The sequence below is a fragment of the Callospermophilus lateralis genome, chromosome 10, assembly GCF_048772815.1.
Source record: "Callospermophilus lateralis isolate mCalLat2 chromosome 10, mCalLat2.hap1, whole genome shotgun sequence".
Classification (NCBI taxonomy): Eukaryota; Metazoa; Chordata; class Mammalia; order Rodentia; family Sciuridae; genus Callospermophilus; species Callospermophilus lateralis.
In genome coordinates, this window is record NC_135314.1 from 54,490,074 (window position 1) to 54,512,902 (window position 22,829).

The window sequence follows — 22,829 nt, forward strand, 5'->3', positions numbered from 1 at the left end:
GGTTAAAGATAATCACAGTCAGATGTTGGCAAAAGTAGACAAACATTTCAAGGCCTCTGCTATTTAGGGTAGGAAAGAGTGTGTGCGTGCCAGGCAATGCTTATGTTAAGAGCTTTGGCGGCACAGGGTTTATACATGCAAATAAAATTAATACCCCATAGAAGAAGCTGCTTCTGGAACTGCTAACCTAGCCCATGGTAAAAGGGACACAAAATAGAAAAGTGTACCAGAGCAATAATGAAAAACACAAAAGAACTTGATCCAAGAATTAGAATGAAACAGGCGGCAGGGGAAGGGAGGGAGAAGTAGCCAGCACTCAGCTTATCAACCGCAGGCTCTTTAATCTCTCTGGGCCTCAGTCTTCTCACCTGTGAAATGTGTGGGCTGAATCTCCCAAGCTGAAGACCCACAGACACGATGGAGGCACATCAGAAATTGTTATGCATTCATCATTCCTGGGCACACTGCACACTCGCCCAAGGTTCTATGTCCTTCCTCATGCTGTTACATTTGCCTAACTTCTTAGTTGATAAAAATCCCTCCCGATCTTCAAGAACCAGCTTACCTCCCCTCTTCATACGACCTGAATACATATTTCTCCCCCATCTAGAAGAAGGGCTCCTGCTGTCCTCTGAGTACTGCAACAGAAGAGGCAGAGGGGTTTCAGTTGTCCTTAAATTGAAGTTTCTCATCAGTCTTAGGATGATATTTATCTTAGAGGACATCTGCTGACTGTCTCCCCAGCAGCCACGTGCTCCCTAAGATTACCCCAGGTTTTACAGCTTTGTGAGTTGAAACCCTGTCTCATCTCGACCCTGAGCCCAGGACAAGTCCTACAGTAACCTGAATATTTCACTCTCTGGACCATGGGAATTAATCCAGCACAGGGATACGACCCAAATCAGGGCAGAGAGCCAAAAGGAAAGTCAATCTGGGGGTTTTCAGACTTTCTCCCTCCCACTGAAGGCCTGCACGTGCATCTCATTATAGCAAAAAGTCTAATGTAAACTGTAAGTCTAACCAATAGTACATTTAACCAAAATGTCAATTTTCTTTTTGGGTGGGGCGGGTGGTGGAGGTAAAAGTGATAAATGCAGATAGGGAATACAAGAAGCTGTGATCAGTTACTGACAGAACAGAAATGTCTAAGCCATAATTGGCAGGTCAGATACTTACCAGACATGGCAGATAATTGTAGTAATTAAAGGAACACATCCAAGATATTCAACTTTGAACACAAATACAGGGTAACGGCACCCACGAAACCCATAGATCATCTGAAGGCCCTCACTAGTGACCTGCTGAAGAACTCTTTAAGAACCCAACATGCTGGCCTCGAGGAGTGAGGAGGCCTTTCATCTCTTTCTTAATAAAAACTATCACCCTGAATCAGCCCTAGGATCTACCAGATCAGCAACTTGTTTGGAACAGGGACATTCTAGAGGCTTAAAAACTGGGCAAAAGCCCAGCAGTATGAGGCCTGAGTTTTAAGTCTGTTTTCCTCAAAAGCTTTGAGAAATAGTCACTAATTCACCCCATGCTACTTAATGGCTCATCTAAGACTCCAGCCTATAAGACACAGGCATGTCTGACCACCAGAAGAACGTTACTGCTCCCAAGCTAGAATTTATACAGTGCATCATATATGCCAGGGAGCCGGGGAACTATACGGAATGACACACACATTTTCTTTTGAATCTCTACGACTACCCTCGGGGTTGGATACCTGAATTTTTCCAAGTGCACAGAAGAAGAAACTGACATAAAGATTTTAAGTAACCAACACACATGCTTAGTGCACTCTAATGCCAGGGTGGGAAAACATCTGATCCTTTCTGATCCATGCTCTGTCTTAGAAATCTAAACTAAAGAGAGAACGGCTTGCAAACAGCTCTAATTTACATTTAAAAAATGACAGAAAAGCATCATAGAGCCAACTGGCCCACATTCACTTCTTTGTCAAGTCCATTTGTCATACTAACTTGGACATTTTCCAACCAGAACGCTGGCTGGCTCCAGAAGCTTTGGGGTTGGCCTCTCCTTTCAACTTCCAGAAGGACATTTTGGATAGACACATACATTCAAGGCAGCCTCTCCAAACCTGCCTCTAGACTACTTCCAAAATGTCTATTAGAGATCAAACAGGAAAAAGAGAGAGTGATTATTACATCTGAGTAATAATCTGATGTCACTCTAAAAATGCCACATGCATGAATTTCAAGGTATAGGGTGCTAAGAGGACTATATATAGAAATTGGAAATGTGATTAAATCATAATGAGCTAAACTTTACCAATGCAATCTTTTTCAATGCTTATTTTTCGTTTTTAGTACCTGGTGAAGCCATTCCCAAACTGGACTTTGGACACTGCCCCTGTCCTGTCTCTGTGCTGTGTATCCATTGATAAAGAAAAAGATACAAGCCAGCAGCCCCACAGGAGCTGAAATCAACAGAACACAGTGGGCAGATTGTATCTCATAAACCTGGGATCAGTGACTTTGGAATAAGACATAAAAGTGAGCATAAGGCTTGGCAAGAAGCCATGGTCATTACAAATCCAGTAGAGTTATGTCATTGATACTGTCCAGTAGGAGGAATCTGACAGGGTGGAGAGCTTGGTGGCCATTTTCCAAGGGATCCAGACAAGCTAGAATAAACTCTCACAGTCATCCTCTGGGATGACTATCCTCCTCCCCACCCTGAATGCCTCCTTTTTTTTCCCCCAGGGAAGCCTTGCCCACCTTCTCTTTCAACACTCACACGTACACACACACATATACACACACCTTGAAAACTCCAGCCCTGACTCTGGTCTTGCAGCCCTGCTTGCATAGCTGGCAGAAGGGTCATAGTTAAATTTAGACCTGAGTACCTCACTGGGCATGAGCTAGGGCACAGGCTGTATGAGGAGATCTGGAGTCCCTCTGGAAGAGCTGGATGTTGACACTCTCAAGTGGGACACTATTTGATGGTTAGACTGAAAGTTCAATTGGGAAGAAGGTGGACTTTCTAAAGTAAAGCTCAAAGAAATAGAAACTTAAACACCAGAATGGTTAATACATACTTTACAAGGCTACAGAGGTCTTCTGCTTTCAAAGTATAACCCAAGTGAACCAACAGGATTCTCTCAATTTTCAGAACTCTTTGTGGAGGGAGAACTGGACAAGATTGTAAAGGAGACTGCGTACAATTCCCCCCATATCACAGAATCAGGTCTAGAACTACTTCCCAGAGACAGACACCCAGACTCAGATGACACCTGTCATGGGGTCATGATTAGTGTGTCACCTCATAAGGCCATAGCTGTGGATGGCAAGACCTCGAAACAGGGATAAGGACCAAGTAGGAAGGGTCAGGTGGATAATGGTGAATGGAACTCTGGTTCTATTCATTCAGATCACAGCGTCAAGATATCTGAGAAGGGGCTCTGGTCACATGATAACTGCTCTACAGGGACTTGGGTTCTAACCTAGGAAGTAAGGGTCCTAACAATGATGCTTTGTGGCCAGAGTACAGGAGCTTCAGACTTTTGCAGGCAAAGAAAGCTTCATGAGTTTTTATTGTTTGTTTTGAGATGGGGCCTCATTATGTTGCTCAGGCTGGTCTCCAATTCCTGGCTCAAGCGATCCTTTTGCCTCAGCTTCCTGAGTAGGTGGTAATACAGACATACCACAGGGGCTCCTGAAGCAAACCAGCAGCAAACAAGGTGCTAAAAACTTTAAATTCCATAAAGCCACCTGGCTTCCCTCATTGCTTATGGTTTGGATCTAGAGTATCTGCTAGAAAGCTCATCATTGAAAGCATGATCCTCAATGCAGCAAGGTTCAGAAGTGGGGCTTTTAGACAATGATAAGAGTTCTGTTCTCTTCAGTGAATTAATCCATTTGCTAGATTAACCCATTGATAGCTGAATGGACTATAAATTGTAATTGTAGGCAGGTGGGGTATGCTTACAGGAGGTAGATTACTGGAGGTATGGCTTTGGTCTGTTTCTGTTCCTCCCTCTCTCTTTCTCTGCCTTGTGGCTGCCATGTGCTGAGCAATTTCCCTTCACCATGCCCTTCTGCCATGATGTTATGCCTTACCTTAGGCCCAGAGCAATGGAGTTGGCTGAGACCTCTGAAAATATGAGCCAAAATAAACTTTTCTTCCTCTAAGTCTTGTCACATATTTTGGTGTCAGTGATGCAAAGCTGAATAACACACTCATGTTCTCCCATAATATTTAGCAAAACTTTTCAGAAAGATTCTTTAAACTTGGTCCAAAATGCAAACTATACCTACCTGGAGCCAGAAGAGCAGTAGCAATAAGACTCTTGATATTTATATCACTTTCTCAGACAGAATCCTTGCTCAAACCAAATGTAATCTCTTCTCCCTCCCCACCAGATATTCTCAGAGTGTCCTCTTTTCCCTCCTTGAGAACACTGAAAAAGTGTGTATGAGAGAGAGGAGAGGAGGGGGAGGGAGAGGGAGAGGGAGAGGGAGGGAGAGAGGGAGAGGGAGAGGGAGAGGGAGGGAGAGGGAGAGGGAGAGAGAGAGAGAACGTGCACTAGCTCAAACAATAGCTCTCTCTACACTGTAAGCTTATAAGGTTAGCACCTTGTTCCATTTTGATTTCTGATTCTAACCCAAGTCTTAGAGGAATCATCAATAATCAGGAGTCAGGAGACCTCAGCCAAGAGAACTCTGGCAGCCACAGACCTTGCTGGGCCTCTGGGACGGCTTCGTGGGACTCTGATTAGACTGGAAGGCTCTGGCTGTCCAGACCTGGCTACAGATCAGCCTTGACCTTCCATTTGTCCTGGAAGATCTTCCATCTGTCCAAGGAAGCCCCTTGGGAGGTATCAAGAAAGCCTTCAGGGCTTGGGTGGATTTCTAGGCTTGTGAGACATACCCTGATGTCATCAGGACCAGCTAGATCCAGCTCTCAGCTCTGGGTTCTGGGATTCAAGTTGTAATCTCAGATGCACTTGGGCCTCTAGAGTGGTACAAGTCCCCAGAATCCCTCTGGACATCTGTAAACACCAATTGCAAGTGGCCACTGTGGAATAAATTTCTAAAAGATCAAATGTGGAAAGATAGCTAAAGCATAGTTTAAGGAACTGGAGAAAGACACTGGGTCCCTACTCTCCTAGATTCCTTCCAAATATCTTGGTCTCCCCATCAGCCTGATCCACTCCCTATGCTCCCAACCAAAAGGGCAAAATAAGATCTCCCCTATAAAGACACAAGTAATTTACTACAGATATCATGATATCATTTTCCTAATAACCATTAAAAGAAGAAATAAGAGGCTGAAGTTAGTTTTTTACATATGTACTTAACTCAGTACCTGTAAAATACAATCATTTCAACATGTAAACAATATAAAACTTAAGATATTTTCCATTTTTTTTTTTTTTTTTTTTGGTACCAAGTCTTTGAAATCCTTTTCAGTCCTTAATAGCCATGTGTGGCCAGTGACTACTGGACTAGCCAGCAGAGATCTAGAAGGCAGCTCTTACCAGCTTCCTCTGTGGTTCCCTGAATGTCCCTATTGCTTTACTCACATGAAATCCTCAGCCCTTTAAAAACCCCTTCCTGTCCTTTAGTGTACAGGTCAAACTTGAGTGTCCCCTGGGAACTCCTCTTGGATGACCCCAGGTCATTGTGCTTCCATTGGTACTTTAGCCAGCAATCAGGTAGAAACCTATAGCATTGATCACTCTCTTCAGTAATTAATTTTTTGTTTGTTACTACTGTTTTATACTGTGGCACAGCTCACAATTTGGACTGTAAGATCTCTGGGTGCATGGAAGCTTCTTTAATTTTCTCCCTGCCATACCGTACTCAAATATTTGGGTATGACACAAATGATTAAGAAACTAAGGAAGCTGCATATGGTGGTGCTCATCTGTAATGCCAGCTACCAGGGAAGCTGAAGCAGAAGGATGGTAAGTTCAAGGCCAGTCTGGGCAACTATGCAAACTCTATTTCAAAATTAAAAAATGAAAAGTGGTGCAGATGTAGCTTCTCAGTAGAGCACTTGCTCAGCATGTGAAAGGCTCTTTATTCAATCCTGAGAATGAACCTAAAAAATAGAATAAAGAAAAACCAAATCTAATGAAAGCATTTGAATGTAGCAGTGGCACAGTCCACAGAGACTTCTAGGTACTCATGAGTAACAGTAATCCAATACTTTCCTAGCACTATGTGCCAGGTCTCAGTGATTTACATATGTCAATTCATATTTACATATGTCAACTCATATGCAAAATCCCATGAATAGACCGCATGAGCATCTCTATTTTCCAGATGAGGAAACCGATGCAGAGTTTTTGTAACTTACATGAGGTCATACAGATAAGTAGCAGAGCTAAAATTCACATTCATTCTGGCTTCTGAATCTAAGCTTTGAATAATTGTGATATATTGCCTCACAATCCAGAACCACAAAACAAATCTATAGATATTTTTATACTACACAGTTTTTTATATTCTCAGCCAGGGTATTTATTCATATAAAAAGAATTAAATTAAATCAGAAAATGTAAACAGAAGCAAACTGTTGTAGAGACATGACATTCCTATCCCAGAGGATGTTTCTCATAAATTCTCCTAAAACAAAAACAGTGCACCCTTTCTTTCAGAGGGTGTGAAACTGGGGGTGACTGGCGACAAATGAGTCTTCAAATTCTAAATGTTCTCTGATTCAGTACCCCTATTTCTAGGAATTTAACCTAAGGAAGAAATTGTGTATGTGCCAAGCCAACTATACAAGTGACTATTACAATATTATTTATAATAGCAAAAATTGGAAACAACCCAAATAAAGAGATTGACTAAATAAGAACAAATTGTATTTACACATGATAATCTGTGCATCTAAAAGTATGCTGATAAATCAGCTCTTTGGATCAGAGAGCCTTGACTTGCATTGTTGGGTGACCGTCTTTTTTTTTTTTTTTTTTTTTTTTTTTAATTTCCTCCATGTATTTTAATGTTATTTGAGCTATTTCTTAACCAAACATTAGAAACTGATGGTTAATCATCTTAGAACATAGCTTATGGTTTAACAAGTATCACATCTTGTTTACTTTTTTCCTTCCATAATGGGCCCTTCTTTTTTATTTATCTCTTGAAGTGTCACACAACATAGAGACAACAGAAATATCTTCTTATTTTGTTACATTTCCAGCACTTCCAACTGTAGGGGAATTAAATGATACAAATTTACCTATTCTCAAGGTGATTATGAAGGGTAGAGAGGTGCTGGAAATGAAAGCATTTTGCAATCTATGAAAGTTAAAAAGATGTCATTGTGATGATGATGATGATGAAGATGATAATAATGATGATGCAGATGATGATTGTTCTAATTGGTTTTTCTTCTGTTTCATCTTACATACCCTTATGTGTAATTAAGATTCTTTGTAAATCAGTATTGATACTGATCAGTTGTTATAGCCAAATATAACAACTGATTCTGAGTAATGTCTACATTTAAATACACTTCTTTCCAATTAGCAGTTTCAGAGGTCTCAGACCATGGAGGACCATCTCCATTGATCTGAGCCTGAGGTGAGGGAGAACATGATGGCAGAAGGATATGGTGCAGGAAAGCAGCTCAAGACATGACAGTCAGGAAGCAGAGCTGTTTGGTGACTTTCATGGTATGAACACTACTATCAAGACCAATCTTAAACTACCAGTGGTTGAATAATTTGTTCTCAAAGTACTGAATATTTAACAATCCCTTTCCAAGATGAGCTGCTCCAGTGCACCACTGAATGCATCCATTAAAACAATGTGGAAGTTGTGCACTATGTTAAATGAAGAAACTTTGTAGCACTATTATATAATATTTCTGAAAACACACACACACACACACACACACACACACACACAGAAAAAAAAAGACCAGCAAGATTTGTTCAAAATATTAATATGTGTTATCTCAAGATGATGACATTTTATCTTCATTTCTCTGTATTTAAAAGTTTTTCCCATTGAGGCATGATTTTTAGACAGAAAAAAAATTAATCAAGGCTTTCTTTCCCAGTTAAAACAATTTAATGACCTATTTCCCAAGGTATGTCTCAAAGAAAGAAAAATCCCAGAACCTCTCAGTGAGATCAGCTACACAATTAGAAGGCACCATATGACCAAGAAGAAGAGGGAAGGGGTAAACCCTGTAGCACTGACAGATCTCTGGAAGCAGAGGGTTACACCCAGTAAATCCCACCCCTGCAGAGGAAAGGTGAGGAAGGTGAGTGGAGACACCCAAACCCCAGGACAAGAGTCCATCTGTCTATATATTCTGATCCTGGAAAGATCTGTTTCCTAATCCAAGACTCTTCCTCATACCTTCCCACCAAACTTTTAACCACTACATTAAACTTATACCAACAGTTGTCACATTTCATTGTCTGCAATGAAATGCTTGACAGCCATCAAAAATAACCTGGAAATACATCTACAAGATATTCAGGAGATTAAGTAAAACCTATTTCCAAAGCAGTAGATAAACCTAATTACATTGAAAGGATAAAGTGGTTAAGCAGTGGTTGTTTGTAGGTGGTTAGGATTATGTTATTATGATCTTTTGTTTGCCTAACTTTATTATTTTTAGTTATAGGTGGACATAGTATCTTTATTTTATTTTTGCATGGTGCTGAGAATTGAACCCAGTGCCTCACACATGCTAGGTGAGCACTCTACCTCTGAGCCACAACTCCAGCCCCTGTTTGCCTAACTTTTGATATTTTTCCCGTGGTCAGCACAGTTTGCTTTAAGAGTAAGGAAAGGAACTAAAAGCAATGTAATCTTTAGTGAGAAGATGCAAAGATTCTCCCCTTGCTAGGCCCTTGACCAGCAAGCTCAAGGAAGGAACCTCACATAGATGGTTCCTACTCCCACCCCACCCCCAGCTGGTGAAAGTGAATGGCTAAGGCCTCCACACTGCGCAAAACAAGAATTCCCCAGGGAGCAAATGGCCTTCCGTTACAGAATGCTTTTTCTTGCTGGAGTTGGGGGAAGGGAGGGGAAGAAAAGCAAAGAATGGAGAGAGAGAGAGAGAGAGAGAGAGAAAGAGAGAGAGAGAGAGGGAGGGAGGGAGGGAGGGAGGGAGGGATGACTGAGAAAAGACCAAATCAAAATGAGAAAGGCCTGAGCATTATTAAAGGGGGGAAAAAAAAACTGAGAGGAAGTCTCTTTTCTTTGACAGTAACACTAAATCTGTGGTTCTTACACTTGAGCATGAGCCACAGCCACCTGGAAGGCTTGCCAAATCACAGGTTGCTAAGTACCACCCCAGTGTGCACCATGGTCCTGGGTGACCACACTTTGAGAACTTCTGCTCTACAGCATTCTGTCAGTGGAGAGACAGGAGAGAAGACATACCAACTAGCTGTGAGACTGGGATGCAAAATCTGAGGCAGAGGCAAGAGTTTTCAACATGGAGGTTTGGTTCTCCTTTGGATAGGGAGATAGTATCCCTTTATCCACGGGGGCACTATGAAAGTTCTAATGGAGGGAGGAGAGAAACTGAGAACATCCTGAGAGCCTACTCCACACCAAGTGGTGTGAGAGAAGCGCATGCCAACACCACCCAGTCCCAGGGAAGAGCAGATCACCCGAAACAGCAGTGTTTGACAAGGCACTATTTCAGCCTAGTGCAGAAGGAGGTTCCCTTCCTCTCAATTTGACAGTTTCCTCACTGTGGTCACCATGAGGGCAAGCAGAATGTGGAAGAACCTGTTTAGAATTCTGATCTTTGCTCCTTTACCTGGCAAAAAGTCACCTGGCAGCTTCCTAAGTGCCTCACGGGTGTAACCAGAGTTACCCTCCTTCCAGGAAGCAGAGTACAGAAGGTTGTACCAACCTCAAGAAATGAAAAGATGTGCCCCATTAGTCACAGCATAGACCAGGCAGGGAGCCAAGACACCTATGTCTCTCGTTTATGAGTGATACAGAAGACACTGGCCAAACTTAGTGAAATATCCAGAACCTCAGGGGTTGGAATAACAACTGATGGGGGGGGATGGGTTGTAATTTTTTTTCAGCAAAACAGTTTGAGAAGGACCAGCAAGGCCTCACACATGAAGAATGTGCAGCAAATGTGGGCTAATCTAAGTTGATTGCTAGCCGAAGTCAAGGGGCAGGCAAGAAAGCAATAGGCTTTTTATATAGTGTAGGTTCTCAGGATATGAACCCCAAATGGTGCAGCTGGTTTAAGGTGCAGGTTGGTGGCAGAGTGAAGTTACTAATGGAGGGAGGGGAGAATTAAGAATGCCCTTGATCTTCAGCATGAAAACAAACAAATGCTGTATCTATTCTCCAATTCTCAAACCTTGTATTCTCCCTCGAGAGGACAACTTGGGGATGCTTAGGCTTCTTGACAGCTTCTGCTTTTTTTTTTTTTTTTTAATGAAATGGAGTGACCATGGTCAGTGTTATGTACTTTAAGAATTGGTTTAATTTTAAAAAGGGGTGGGGGATGACAAGCTTTCTTCCTCTACAGTGACAAAGCTAATATACTGAGGCAGAGTTGACAGTGGTTTGAGAAAAGACCCTTAAGTCATTTAGGAGCTTATATTTACAGTATCATCATGTAGAGGACCCACAAATACTTAGTTGGGAGTCTCTTTGGGATGGAGTCTATGTGTAGAATTACTGTCATAATTAATAACAGCATTTTCAGAAAGTACTTGACATGCCTGGTGCTATGCTAAGCCCTTTAAAGACATCACCTTAACCAATCCTCACAACAGCCCAACAATTCCCATCGTCTCCCAGGGACCTTGTGCAGGGCTGGTATGCAGTCGGCACATAAACATCTGTCAAGTGCATTAAAACATTGTGTGTTACATAAAAACCAGGGACAATCCAAGATGGAATGATAGGAATGTATTTCATTGATTCATTTCCACCTGAAAGGGCACACATCAAGTACAGGGACAAGCCAGGTACCGTGGTCTACGCCTGTGGTCCCAGCTACTTGGGAGGCAGGCTGAGGTGGGAGGTTGAGACGGGAGGCTGAGACAGGAGGATAGCTTGAGCTTATGAGTTGGAGGTCAGCCTGGACAGCATAGCCAGATGCTATCTCAAAAAAAAAAAAAAATTATAGGGACAAGAAAGAAAGGAGAAAAAGGGACCTTTTGAATTAAAGTGAACCAAAGAAGAAACATGAATAGGTATTTACTAAGAACCACAAGCACAAACTGCACTGGTACCTACTCTGTCTTCTATGATCTTGGCACAGAAGAGTCCCTTAAAGCAGACCAGTCAGGTCCAATTCCAGTGGCCAGTCAGGCAGTGTAGTCACCCCAAGAACAACAAATCATTCCACAGTCAACACCCAAGCTTCAGCTTGGGGACCGCATCTGCTCGTCAGTGTGGTCAGACTGGCTGTCTAGAGATGCCAACGTGTCTGGGAATAATGGAGTCAAGGAAGGAGCACAGGAAAAGGGTTCTGGTTCCTACCTACTACTAATAGCTGGGTCTCAGTTTCCTCCTTTAGAAAAGGGCACAGATAATGAGTCCTTCCAGTTCTAACTTCCCCATCAGCATTTTCGGCTTGAGAATCTACTCCTACCCCCAGGTTCCAGACCCATGTGTTTTCTGGGGTGTCCCTATAGGAGTGGCTAGCCTGGGGTTTGGTCTGAAGGAGAGGGCAGAGCCTGCAGCCACTCACTGAAAGAGAAGCAGTATTTGAAAAAAGATGGGTCATATTTTCAGGGCAGAAAAGCACACTATTGAGATTCTCAAAAAGAACATCACAAAATGGAATTCCAATATCTCTGGAGTCAATCACGTCCACAGTATTCATATGGATGGGCTCAAGTGTAAATAAACCCCCAGATGCTCACTTGCTTTTTTACTTTTAAATTCTTTTTTCATAAAAAGAAAAACAGAGTCCTATTTTTTATCTTTTTTGTTCTGAAGTTGGACCCACACCCTGGGACAACATGCCCATAGGATTAGTAGTGATTTTTGGATATTCAACTGTACCAAAGGAGGGCTGTTTGGCTTCAGTTCCTAGTCTCTACTGCACCATGCCCAAATCAAACCCTCCCATTTCCACTAGGCTCCATGACGCCTGGCAGTTAGTACTATTACTCCGCATAGTAACTGATATCCTGTTACTACTCAATAGTTAACACAGTTGAGATCCGGGTTGGAGACAATATGTATATATGGTATGTCTCCCCAGATTACAGTATATCCCTAGGAGAAAAAGAAAAACTGAGACGCAATGGAAAAACAAATACATACTAATGGCCAACTGATTTCTCTCCATTAATAAAGGTACTTCTCAGAAGATGAAGAAATAAAAGGATAGGCATCCTGGTCTCAAGGATTATTGTCCTTTAAAGGAAAGCAACAGAGTGTCACAAGGGTAGCTCATCAAGGTTACCAACACCTTTCTGAAGAAACTTGGTGTCACAATTTCACACATTAAATTCAGTTTATAAAATGAACCATATTAATTTAAGGCCAAGGACAAGACATTCACATCAAGTCATAAGGTTCCTGATTAGGGATTCTGGTGGGACAAGGGAGGAAAAAAAGATGAGATTGACTTTAAATGCCCCGTGAACCCCTGTGATCTCATCCATACCCTCTGGTGTCAGAGTCAAGCAGGACCTTAACTAACTTTGCTGTGAAAGAACCACAGGCATGTGATCCCAGCACCTCCCCACCCCCGGCACTCACCTCGGAGATGCTCAGACTGCTGAACTATCTCAGTGCAAATGTAAAAATCATGATGGCACGTGGCTTGGATCCAAGGATATCAATACAGCAGTAAATATGTATAAACAAATCACATGCCCATGGTGGAGGGGCAGAGGAGGAGGTTGATCATGAGAGGCTTTCAAGAAGGGACTCTGGTCCACATAGCCAAAGTTAATTACAAGTGGACCAGAAAATTGAATGCTCTAAAACTGGCTACAAACTATAAAGATCAGGAAAACCTCTAGGCTCCATGATCTAAAAAGTCACAAATGCCAGTAGGACACCTAAATTAGCAACTTCTAAGTGAAATTTTCTGTCACCCTGAAACAAGGATTGTGTGTGTGTATGTGTGTGTGTGTGTGTGTGTGTGTTTGTGTGTGTTTTAACTTTAAGATAACTAAAGAAGTCTTCAGAAGTGACCCACTTCTTCAGGCTCAAAAGGACAGTCTCACTAGTCAAACCAATCCTCAACTCCCCACAGAGGGTGACAGCAATGATTTATCACCTTTCAGACACACGCATGCCATTACCTCACTTTTGTTGCTTTTCACTTCTCAAAGAGTCAGTTATAAATGTATTTGCCTTCTTTTTCTTATCTATCTCTATTTCTTCTGTATTCCTGTTTTTCAGTTTTTCTCTTCTTCAGGACCATTTTTGAGGTAGGGAAGAAAGACCAATTTTCCTCAATCCCCTTTACCATACCCATTCTCAACAGAACCAAAAAAAAAAAAAAAGGAAAGGAAAAACATAAGATAGTCACTGTTTGCTTTTCCAAATCAAAAGACAACTCCAGCCAGAGTAGTGGCACATGCCTGTAATCAATCCCAGCTGCTCAGGAGGTTGAGGCAGGAAGATTGAGAGTTCAAAGCCAGCTTCAGCAAAAGCGAGGTGCTAAGCAACTCAGGGAGACCTTGTCTCTAAATAAAATACAAAATAGGGCTGGGGATGTGGCTCAGTGGTTGAGTGCCCCTGAGTTCAATCTTTGGTATCAGAGAGAGACAGAGACAGAGAGAGAGACAGAGAGAGAGACACAGAGAGAGACAGAGAGAGAGAGAGAGAGAGAGAGAGAAAGTCTAACACTATATTCATCCATATTTTCTTCAAATGTGATATTTAAAGGCCACACGGGTACTGTTACTAAATCCTTGACTCAACCTAGTAACAACAACTACAACCACTTATGATTCTCCAGAGAATTCAGTATGGTTCACATAGCTTCTTAGTCAAAAAGAACCAGAACATTCCATTTCCTCTTCCTCTTGGTTCCTTTCACTTGTGTCCTCCTCAGATTTTACATGGAGGTCACCTCTACATCCTGAATGACTGGAAGCAGGCAAGAGCCCTGGACTGGGGAAGCACAACAGGGGGGCTCTGACCCACTAGCTCCAGCATGAAGCTTCTTAAGCATTTGGAGAAAGCCTGCTCTCAGGAACAGGGGTAAGAGGCCAAGTAACCAGCTGCCTGTATTTGAAACAGGGAGTAGGGAGGCTGCCTTTCAATTGCAGTAGGTCTGTAAGACCAGAGAAACTGGTTTAGCTGAAAAGAGGTAGATGTTTCTCTGCTGTGAACACCCTCCACTCCAGCCAACCTCAGACTGTCCCTGAGCCCTTTTCCACCTTGGGGTTGGGCCAGCCTTTTCCCAGAGTTCTGGGGCTCTGGACAATGCGTTGGCACTCAAAACAGGCCTTATCTTCTCAGTCAGCTTCTCAATCTATGCCCTCCAGCTGAATGGAGACTCCCATCTCTCTTTTCTGCCAAACCTACTCTGAGGGAGCCACAGGGAGTGCCAACGCCTCAGATACTCCCTTTCCGCAGGGGCTCCACAACATGCTTCAGATTTTTTGGTATTGGGGATTGAATATGGGGATGCTTTACCACTGAGCTATATCCCCAGTTTCTGCATGCCCCCCAGCATGCTGGCCTTTTAGAGGCAGGGTCTTGCTAAGTTGCTCAGGTTGGCCTCGATCTTGAGATCCTCCTGCCTCAGCTTCCCGAATAGCTGGGATAACGGTGTGCATCACCGCTATGCCCATCTTCAGACACACTTTAGATCTAGGAAAGAATAGAGAGGAAAGCTAGAGTTGGCGAGGATGGACCCACCTTGTTACCCTTCTTTTCCCCTTTGAGCTGGTTTACACTGCTTTCTTAAGCGGTGGACCTTTTGCCTCCCCTGATCTTCAGCGGAGGGTCAGTGGCCTCCTGCACCTCTGGCTCCACTAACCTCCACTTGCACGCCCCCTCTGCTAGCCAGAGAGTGCAGCTGGGTCCCCAGGCAGGGCAGCCCCACCCCCACCCCCACCCCTCTTCTGTCTGCCGGCAACGGCTGAGGCAATTCACAAAGCTTGGCCAGACAGACCCGGGGAGGTGTACCCTGCTAGGAAGCCAGAGCTACCACATCTGGACCCAAGGACAGCTGCAGGAGCTTTGGATAAGCGCTGCCCCCGTCCCCAGGTTCCGCCCAGACAGGAAACGGACTCCCAGGAAATTCTACTGGAAAGTCTTCTCTCCTAAGGCAGCGCAGCCTTCAGAGCAAACCCACCCACTCAGATTCCCTTTGGCCATTTCCTGCTGCCTCCCCCTTTTACACCCCCTTGCTTGGATTCCCAGCCTAGGTTTTCTTAGGCTTTGCTAGTCCCTGCCCCCTCAGATCGCTTCTCCATCTGAATTCAGACGTTTAGAACTGGATACCACACAGTTCCAGGCTGTTCTAATTAATGCAGAGATGGAGAGACTCTAATGCTGGGATTATGAACTTTAATGACCCGGGGAAAGGTCCTAGAGATTTAATTAGTTTTTGTAACCATAAATCTGCTCAGGCTGGAGAATTTGTCAAGAATACATATTGTTTGTTTGTGTGTGTGTGTGTGTGTGTGTGTGTGTGTGTGTGAGATAGAGAAGGGTGAAGGGTCACTTAGATGAAGATTATTTACTAGTAACTCGACCACAAGTTCCATTCGGATGTTACACAGATGAAGATGGGAAGCTAGAAACTGGGGCACTGTAAATGGGAATGGAGGGAAGAGGCCCCATAGGTGAAACTTTTGATAGGGGCAAATGTCAAGTAAGAAGCTATGTTCTCACTTCAGAGTGCACAAAAACATTCTTTCTTGTCCACTCTTCCAGCTGAAGTGTTAAAGTGACACTAACAGTGTTGGAGATAACTGTTCCCTCTGTCCAGGAAAGTTCTGCTTTCTTTTTTTAGGAGAAGCTACACAATTTATAATCCCCCCTCTGAGATGCTTCTCACCCTCCAGATTTGCAGGCTGCTTTGGGGAAATTGGTTGCTTCCTGCAAGTCTCCTCAACGACATTAAAATTAGCAGAATAATTAAACACGGTCCTAATTGGGTACAAAGAGAGTTCTCAGTTAATTAATGAGCCAACCTCTGGCCCAGCGCTACAAATTCACGCTGGCCTGTGAACGCCCAGGCAGAGAAAACCAAGCTTCAGTCCCATAAGAAAATTGTCACTTGGCAAAAATAGTTCCTGGTGTAGAGACAAGTGTCAAATACATTCCTATAACCAGGAGTCATGTTAGTCTTCAAGCTGAGACCCATATGTAAATGAGCAGAGAACTGTCCCTCTGCCACTTCTGGGACATTCGCAGCTGAATCCCTCTACTGTACTCTCCCCATTCGCCCACTGCCCCCCGCCAGAATATTGGCACCCAGACATCCAAAGTCCCTGGGAAATAATTGCGTCCCCAAACTGCAGCTCCGTATCCAAGTCAAAAATCTCACCAAAAGAGCGCGCGCGTTTTGCCTGGGAAACTGAAATGTACGTGGTTCACAGCAAACCCTCTTTCTTTGCCGCCCGGCGTCCTCCACCCCCATACTCCGACCCCAGCAGCCTCCCCCTACGGTTCCACTTCCTCCCTCCCACCCTCCCTCCCAGTCCCACTAGCCAGGCTCAAATGAGGCACCTATGGCAACAGCCACTCACCTCCGCAAGGGAAGCAACAGCAGCACTTAGAAAAGAGCCACCCCAAAGAGGGACCTCGGGTATAAGCTCGGTCGCCGCCCTTCATGCTGTCGCGCGGTCCCAGAGTTCCCGCATGGCACGAGCGCCAGCCAGGGGTGAGAGCGCAGCCGGAGGGAAACTTCAGCGCCGCGCTTGGGAGCTGGCTCCCGCGCTCCCGCCCTGCGGTCCTCTCCCGCACGCGGCCAAGGCTCAGACTTACTGGGAGTCAGAGCCACCTTGGGGAGGAGGGGCGGGGCCCCAACAGCCGGCGGGGAGGAGGGCCTAAGGGGGGCGGAGTTCCAAAGTCCAGCTGTTTGCTGGAGACCAGGACAACAGTGGTTACTGGAGCCTTATGCAACGCTGCCTGTGGCTGTGAGTGCCCAGTAAGCGCTGGGAGCAGGTCCCACAGAGCCCCTGGCACAAAACAGGTACTCATTTGCAGCCTCCTCCTCTCAAAGGCTACCATAGTCAGCGCTGGCTTAATAATGCCCTTTCTCCCTAACAGATTAGTTCTTTCCTGCTCCTCACTTCCAATGTGTTAAAAACACCTTCACCCAACGCTTTTCTTTTTCTTCTTTTTTTGTAGAGCTTTAATAATGATAATTATCATTATTATCATATAATAATGATAATTATTATTATATCAAATGATAATGCCTCATTTCTTCATTGGCTTCCAAGCCAGAATGATGGTGTGCAAAAGCATTCTGAGTTTGGCATCATAAAACCAAAGTTTAAAATTCAGTTTTGCCATCAACTAGCTGTTTGACCTTAGTCCAGTCACTTTACTTTTTGATCTTTATGTTCTTCATTTTAAAAAAAATAGAAAAAATCCTTATGTTACAGGATTGCTAATAGCGTTTTAAAAGATATCCATGGCAGTACTGTTACACAGATGACATTTAATAGTTCCAGGTGAATGAACACCCTAGAGAATCTTCAAACATCTTACTTATCGTGGAAGACTTCCATTCACCATCTCCCCACAACATGCCCTGGGAAGTTCTTGTTCCTCTACTTATATCTCTATGCTTTTCGTCTTAAGTCTTTTTTGTGGTGCAAGCAGAGGCACAAACTTACTTTCTGTAAGTCCTCTGAAGCCACTCTGGACCTTTGCATGAGTCATTGTCTCACTCAGAGTCTCTCCCATTTCTTTGTGTCCAGTTTTAAGGAAATGGGTCTTCAGGAAGCATATAACACTCATAAAGAGGGCTTATTCATCAGAAAAAAAGGGAACTTGTGAGAGGAATAAAAACTAAAACTTTGATCACCTAATTCCCATCTGGATGAAAGACTGGCAAGGGTCAAAACTTTTAGAAGTTGCCAGCATTTGGGGCTTCCTTTCCCAGTGTGAACCATGCTTAGATTTGGACCTATTTATGTGTTAAGGCGTCTACCGCATGGTTAGGACACAGTAGATGCTTGGTAAATGATAGTGGCAAGACAGTGAGTGATAATAGCTAACATTGAGGATAAGTGTCATAAGCCAAACAGTTTCCACAGTTCCACATTCTCCATGCAGTCATTCACTTATCCTGATAACAAAACCCTTATAAATCAGGGTTCTCTTCTATATTTGAGGAAAGTGAATGAATGACTTTATGATGAGGGTTTCATGGTTTAACTCTAAAGAGAAACTCCAAAAAGCTTCACCTCATAGTCCAGCAGAATCTAGAGTCAAAATCATACCTCTACTTTTCCTCCTATTATCTTTTTGATGGCTTGTCCCAGAGAGAGTTACAAAATCATCTCATTATCAAGCTGGAAATATGCCTTTGGGGCACTTTCTAACACATGCAAAAACAGTAAAATGAAAATTGCAATTGCTCAGGCAGCCTGCGTTCAAGATTCATGATTCCCACACCATCCTGGCTGTTGGTCAGTCTCATCTTGCCAGTTTGAATTGCTGAAGGATGCTTGATCCTCACAGAGTTGCCCTGGGTTCCAGTTCTGATCCCTGGCAACAAGCACAATTGTTTGGTTCTCTTTTCCATGTCACCAAAGACAACAGATACACAGATTTGGAAGTCCAGAAAAAAAGCACCCTGTTACCTCAGCCCTTTTAAAAGTTAACTTATTTGCTTGTAATCTATGGCATGGGTGCTGTGGTCCCTGTCAATATCTCATCTTGAATGGACACTTTGGAGCATTCTTTAGTTTTATTTTTTAATTAATTTCTTAGGTTGAAATATAAAATTATTCATGTTTGTGGTATACCATGTGATATTTCAACATAGAATATTCTGATAGGAATTTAACATGCTTCAAAATTGCTGGGTAAGCCAGGCATGGTGGTACAAACTGATAATCCTAGTAACTTGGGAGGCTGAGGCTGGAGGATTACAAGTTCAAAGTCAACCTCAGCAATTTAGTGAGGCCCTAAGTAACTTAGAGAGACCCTGTCTCAAAATACAAAATAAAAAGGGGTGGGGATATGGCTCAGTGGTTAAGTGCCCCTGGGTTCAATCCCCAGTCCCAAACCAAACCAAACAAATTTCTAGGTTAGGCGTTGGGAGTGTAGATCAGTAGTAGAATGCCTGCTTAGGTCATGGGAGGTCCTACGTTCAATTATTTATTATAATAAATAAATACACAAATAAAATTGCTGAATGAATAATCAGTTCTTTTTAAAAGTCTTCCTTCAGACTTTTATGTTCATATGACACTAGATCACTTTTTCTGTCACAGTCCTTTTACAAAGGCTGATGGTATCATCTTATAGACACTGGTTTGAATGAGATATTTGAGGAAGACCCCGCTTTTACTTCAGAAATCAGAGTGCCAGGACACTCTAGGGTGGGCCTATATATGCAAAATGGATCCATCAGCATGCTTACACCGGGCCTTATAACCCAAGAATCTATCCTCCTCTCAACATAAAGACATAAGAGCGTTAGGAATTTCTCCCTTCTTCAGTTGATATGGTCAGCACATTTTGGCTATGCTGGAGATTCATGCTGAGCATAGACACCAATAACCCAAGAATCCCACTGCCATCCTCACAGGCATCCCAGAATGAGACCAGCCAATGTCTCTGCCCCAGAAGGAACTCCTGAGCACCACTGGGCACCATGGGGACATGGGCTGTGGACCTTTGCTTTAATTCAGCAAATACTTATTGAGTGCCTTCTCTGTAAGGGGTTCTATTCAAGGTACTGGGTCTGCATTAGTGAACAAAACCAATTCTAGTCTCTTTGAAGTTAGCCCCTAGGACAAACTCACCAAGAATATGAAACAAAAGTGACTAAATGTCAGATATGTATGCAAATTTTAAGTTGAGGGATTCAAGAAAATAGTCGCCCAGATCCTCCAGCCTGAGTCTAGACATTTTAATGTCTTCAAGAGAATTTAGATAGACAACTGACTGGACTATTGGGAGATGGTGGAAACTGTGAGTAGGTGGGGCATGATTGGAGGAAGTAGGTAAGCAGGAGTATGCCCTTGGGACTAGATCTTGCCCTTGAATCTTTCTTTCCTCTCCTCCCCTCCCCTCCCCTCCCCTTCCTCCCTTCCTCCTCCTCCTCCTCCCCCCTCTTCATCCCTCGCCCTCTCCATCCCTCTCCCTCTCCATCCCTCTCTCTCTCCATCCCCCTCCCTCCCTTCCCTGGCTTCCAGGAGCTGAGAAGTTTTTCTCTGTCATGACCTTTCACCATTTTTCTGGCTTACCTCAGGCCCAGAGCATCTACAGACTGAAATCTCTGATAAACCTTTCCTCTTCCAAGTTGTTTGTATCAGGTATTTTGGTCAAAGTGATGAAAAGCTAACCAGAAGGATGGTTTTTAAATATTGGTGTTAATGAGAATTGTTAGAGAGCTTTAAAAATTTCTAACCATTAGTGTTTGTTCAGGCTCCCAAAGATATTCCAGGGTGGAATGAAATTGGAAAACCATTAGTGCCTGAGTCTTCCCTCCCCGACAAACACTGAGATTCAAATCGACTCTCAGCTGGGATCAGTGAGTTTAAATTTTCCCAGGTGTTTTTAATGTGTAATATAATTGGAGAACCACTAGTGTGGCATGGCCTGTGGACATCTCCAGGAGTTGTTCTATAAAAGGTTTGTGCTTTTGAGTGTGCATCAGAATCACTTGTAGAGTGAGTTAAAATACAGATTACTGGGCTTCATACCCAGAGTTTCTGATTTAGTAGGTCTGAGTGGGGCCTGAGAATCTGCATTCCCATAAGTTCCCAGGGAGGATGCTGGCATTGTTGGCTATAGGGACTACACTTTGAGAACCCCCCATGGAGTGCATTTTCCCCTATTTGCCATCTAGACCTTCTTCTTTCTTGTAATAGCACCTTGATTTTCTTTGAAGAACCATCCTTCCTTCATTCCCAGACCATGTTTTTGGGTGTGGCTGACATCTTCCCCCTGCCCACCCCACACTCCAAGGAAGAGCCCAAGACCTGGTCTTGCCTGTCAATCACAGGGATTGGATGAGATTTAGCACGTGACCCAAGTTCATGCAAAGAGCAGGAACTTTAGCAAGAGCTACTGGGAAAGCAGCAATATCTTCCCACAAGATTTTGAAGTTGGGGAAATATTAGCCTAAAGCAGGTGGAGGCAATCTTGCTATACCCAAGCCATGCTGGAGAAGCTGCCTGGGAATGAAGCCAATGTACTTGATGAGAGAGAGAAATGAGAGCTTTCTAGTGATATAACCTGAATAACTAGATGTACCTTTCCCCAAATGTTTATCACCACTTTCCATGGGTGGTGGTGGGGGGAGTACATGCCTTTTTGTGTAACCCAATGGAATATCTCCCAATTTGGGGGTTTCAAATACTCAGCCACCAACTCCTAAAATTCAGTCTAAAAGCCACTGAGCTGTAGCAATATCTTTAGATTGTTCTTAATTCCCAAAACAGGTGGCTGTTTGGAAACAGTCTTATTTTTGGCAGAGTTTGTCTCCAGTGGTGGCTGCAGCCTGTCCATTTACATGGATCGGGCTTTCTGCTTGCCTATAAGTCCATTTTTGGTCTCATTCCCATTTTCCACAACAATGAACACCAGGAATCCCTGGTCTCAGCCTGCAGATGTGCTGGATCAAGGATACCTCAATGTTGGGCCTGGCATTGGGCACTAGTGTGACTGCCTGTCCCCCACCCAGGTTAGCTACAAGCTTCAGTGACACTGGACCATGACCTCAGGCATCTGCCCCTTCCAGCAACAGACATATGCCCAGCTTTTTTTCCTTCAGGCTTATTATCTTCAGATCTACAGGACAGAAGTTTTCTGGATCACGGCACTTCCACATTTTTTAGTGAGAGTCCAGGCCAGAGACATAAGGAATAGCAACTTTGCCCAAACTCAAGCTAGGATTCACGTGAGAACCTTCTTTCTGTGCCAAGTACACTACAGACCTTTTACAGAATATCCCCCGAGATGTTCACAGGCTCAGTGGAGTCTGTGAGGGTGGTTCCTGGTGAATATGGACCACAGACCCTGCCTGCCCCATCTGCACTCCAATTCCTCACTCAGCTGCCTCTTCCACTCACAGAGACTCTCTCCCCCATCACCCACTCCAGATTTTGATTCAGATTCATATCTATAGTTTTTTTTTTAAAAAAAACTGTTCAGGGAGTTTCAATGTGAAGTCAGATCTGAGAACTTCAGGCCTCGGGGCTCAAGGTCTCCCACTCTCCAGCAAGAGTGTCAGCTAAGTGGGTAGAGTTTAGGAAGCCCCTGAACACACACCTTTGCTTTCTTCAACTCTCATGATTGGTCCCTCAAGCCCATGGCATCAAGTGATTCTCCCTCCGTCTCTCAAGTAGCTGGAACTATAGGTGCACGCCATGGTGCTTGCATTCTGCCCGTGTCATGCTGTTCAGCAGCTAAGTGCATGTTCCCTGTGTAGATTTCAGACCTCTGATCTGCTGGATTGTTGATACCAGGATAGTATGTATTTTTTCAAATAACCCAGTCCTGGCTTCCATTTGTGGGTATGGCTTACAATCATGCAATTCAAGCCAAGTATTAATCATTTACTCAACAAGTAATTGGTGTTTGAACATCTACTACCTGCAAGTCACTGAACTTAACTGTACAGGGACATTTATATGGGAAATACAAATTGGATAACATGTTCCCCAGGTAAAGGCAAAGAACAACAGGGTGAATTCTAAGAAAAGCAGTTGGCTTGGTTTTCTTTGG

General features: G+C 43.6%; 1 protein-coding gene across 15 annotated transcripts in view; it reads right to left on the reverse strand.

Annotated features, from left to right (window-relative positions):
- Kalrn (kalirin RhoGEF kinase) overlaps nt 1–22,829 on the reverse strand; it is a 627,901-nt gene that overhangs the window by 99,767 nt on the left and 505,305 nt on the right. For 7 of the 15 annotated variants that reach the window (XM_076867949.1, XM_076867956.1, XM_076867948.1 and 4 more), the window contains exon 1: nt 16,661–16,866. The exons of 7 other annotated variants lie outside the window; for them this stretch is intronic. In XM_076867949.1, the coding sequence (XP_076724064.1) occupies nt 16,661–16,745 (85 nt within the window). In that variant the 5' untranslated portion in view covers nt 16,746–16,866. Of the gene's footprint in view, nt 1–565; nt 639–16,660; nt 16,867–22,829 lie in introns of those variants that run through there. One more of the 15 variants, XM_076867950.1, reaches the window with a different exon arrangement.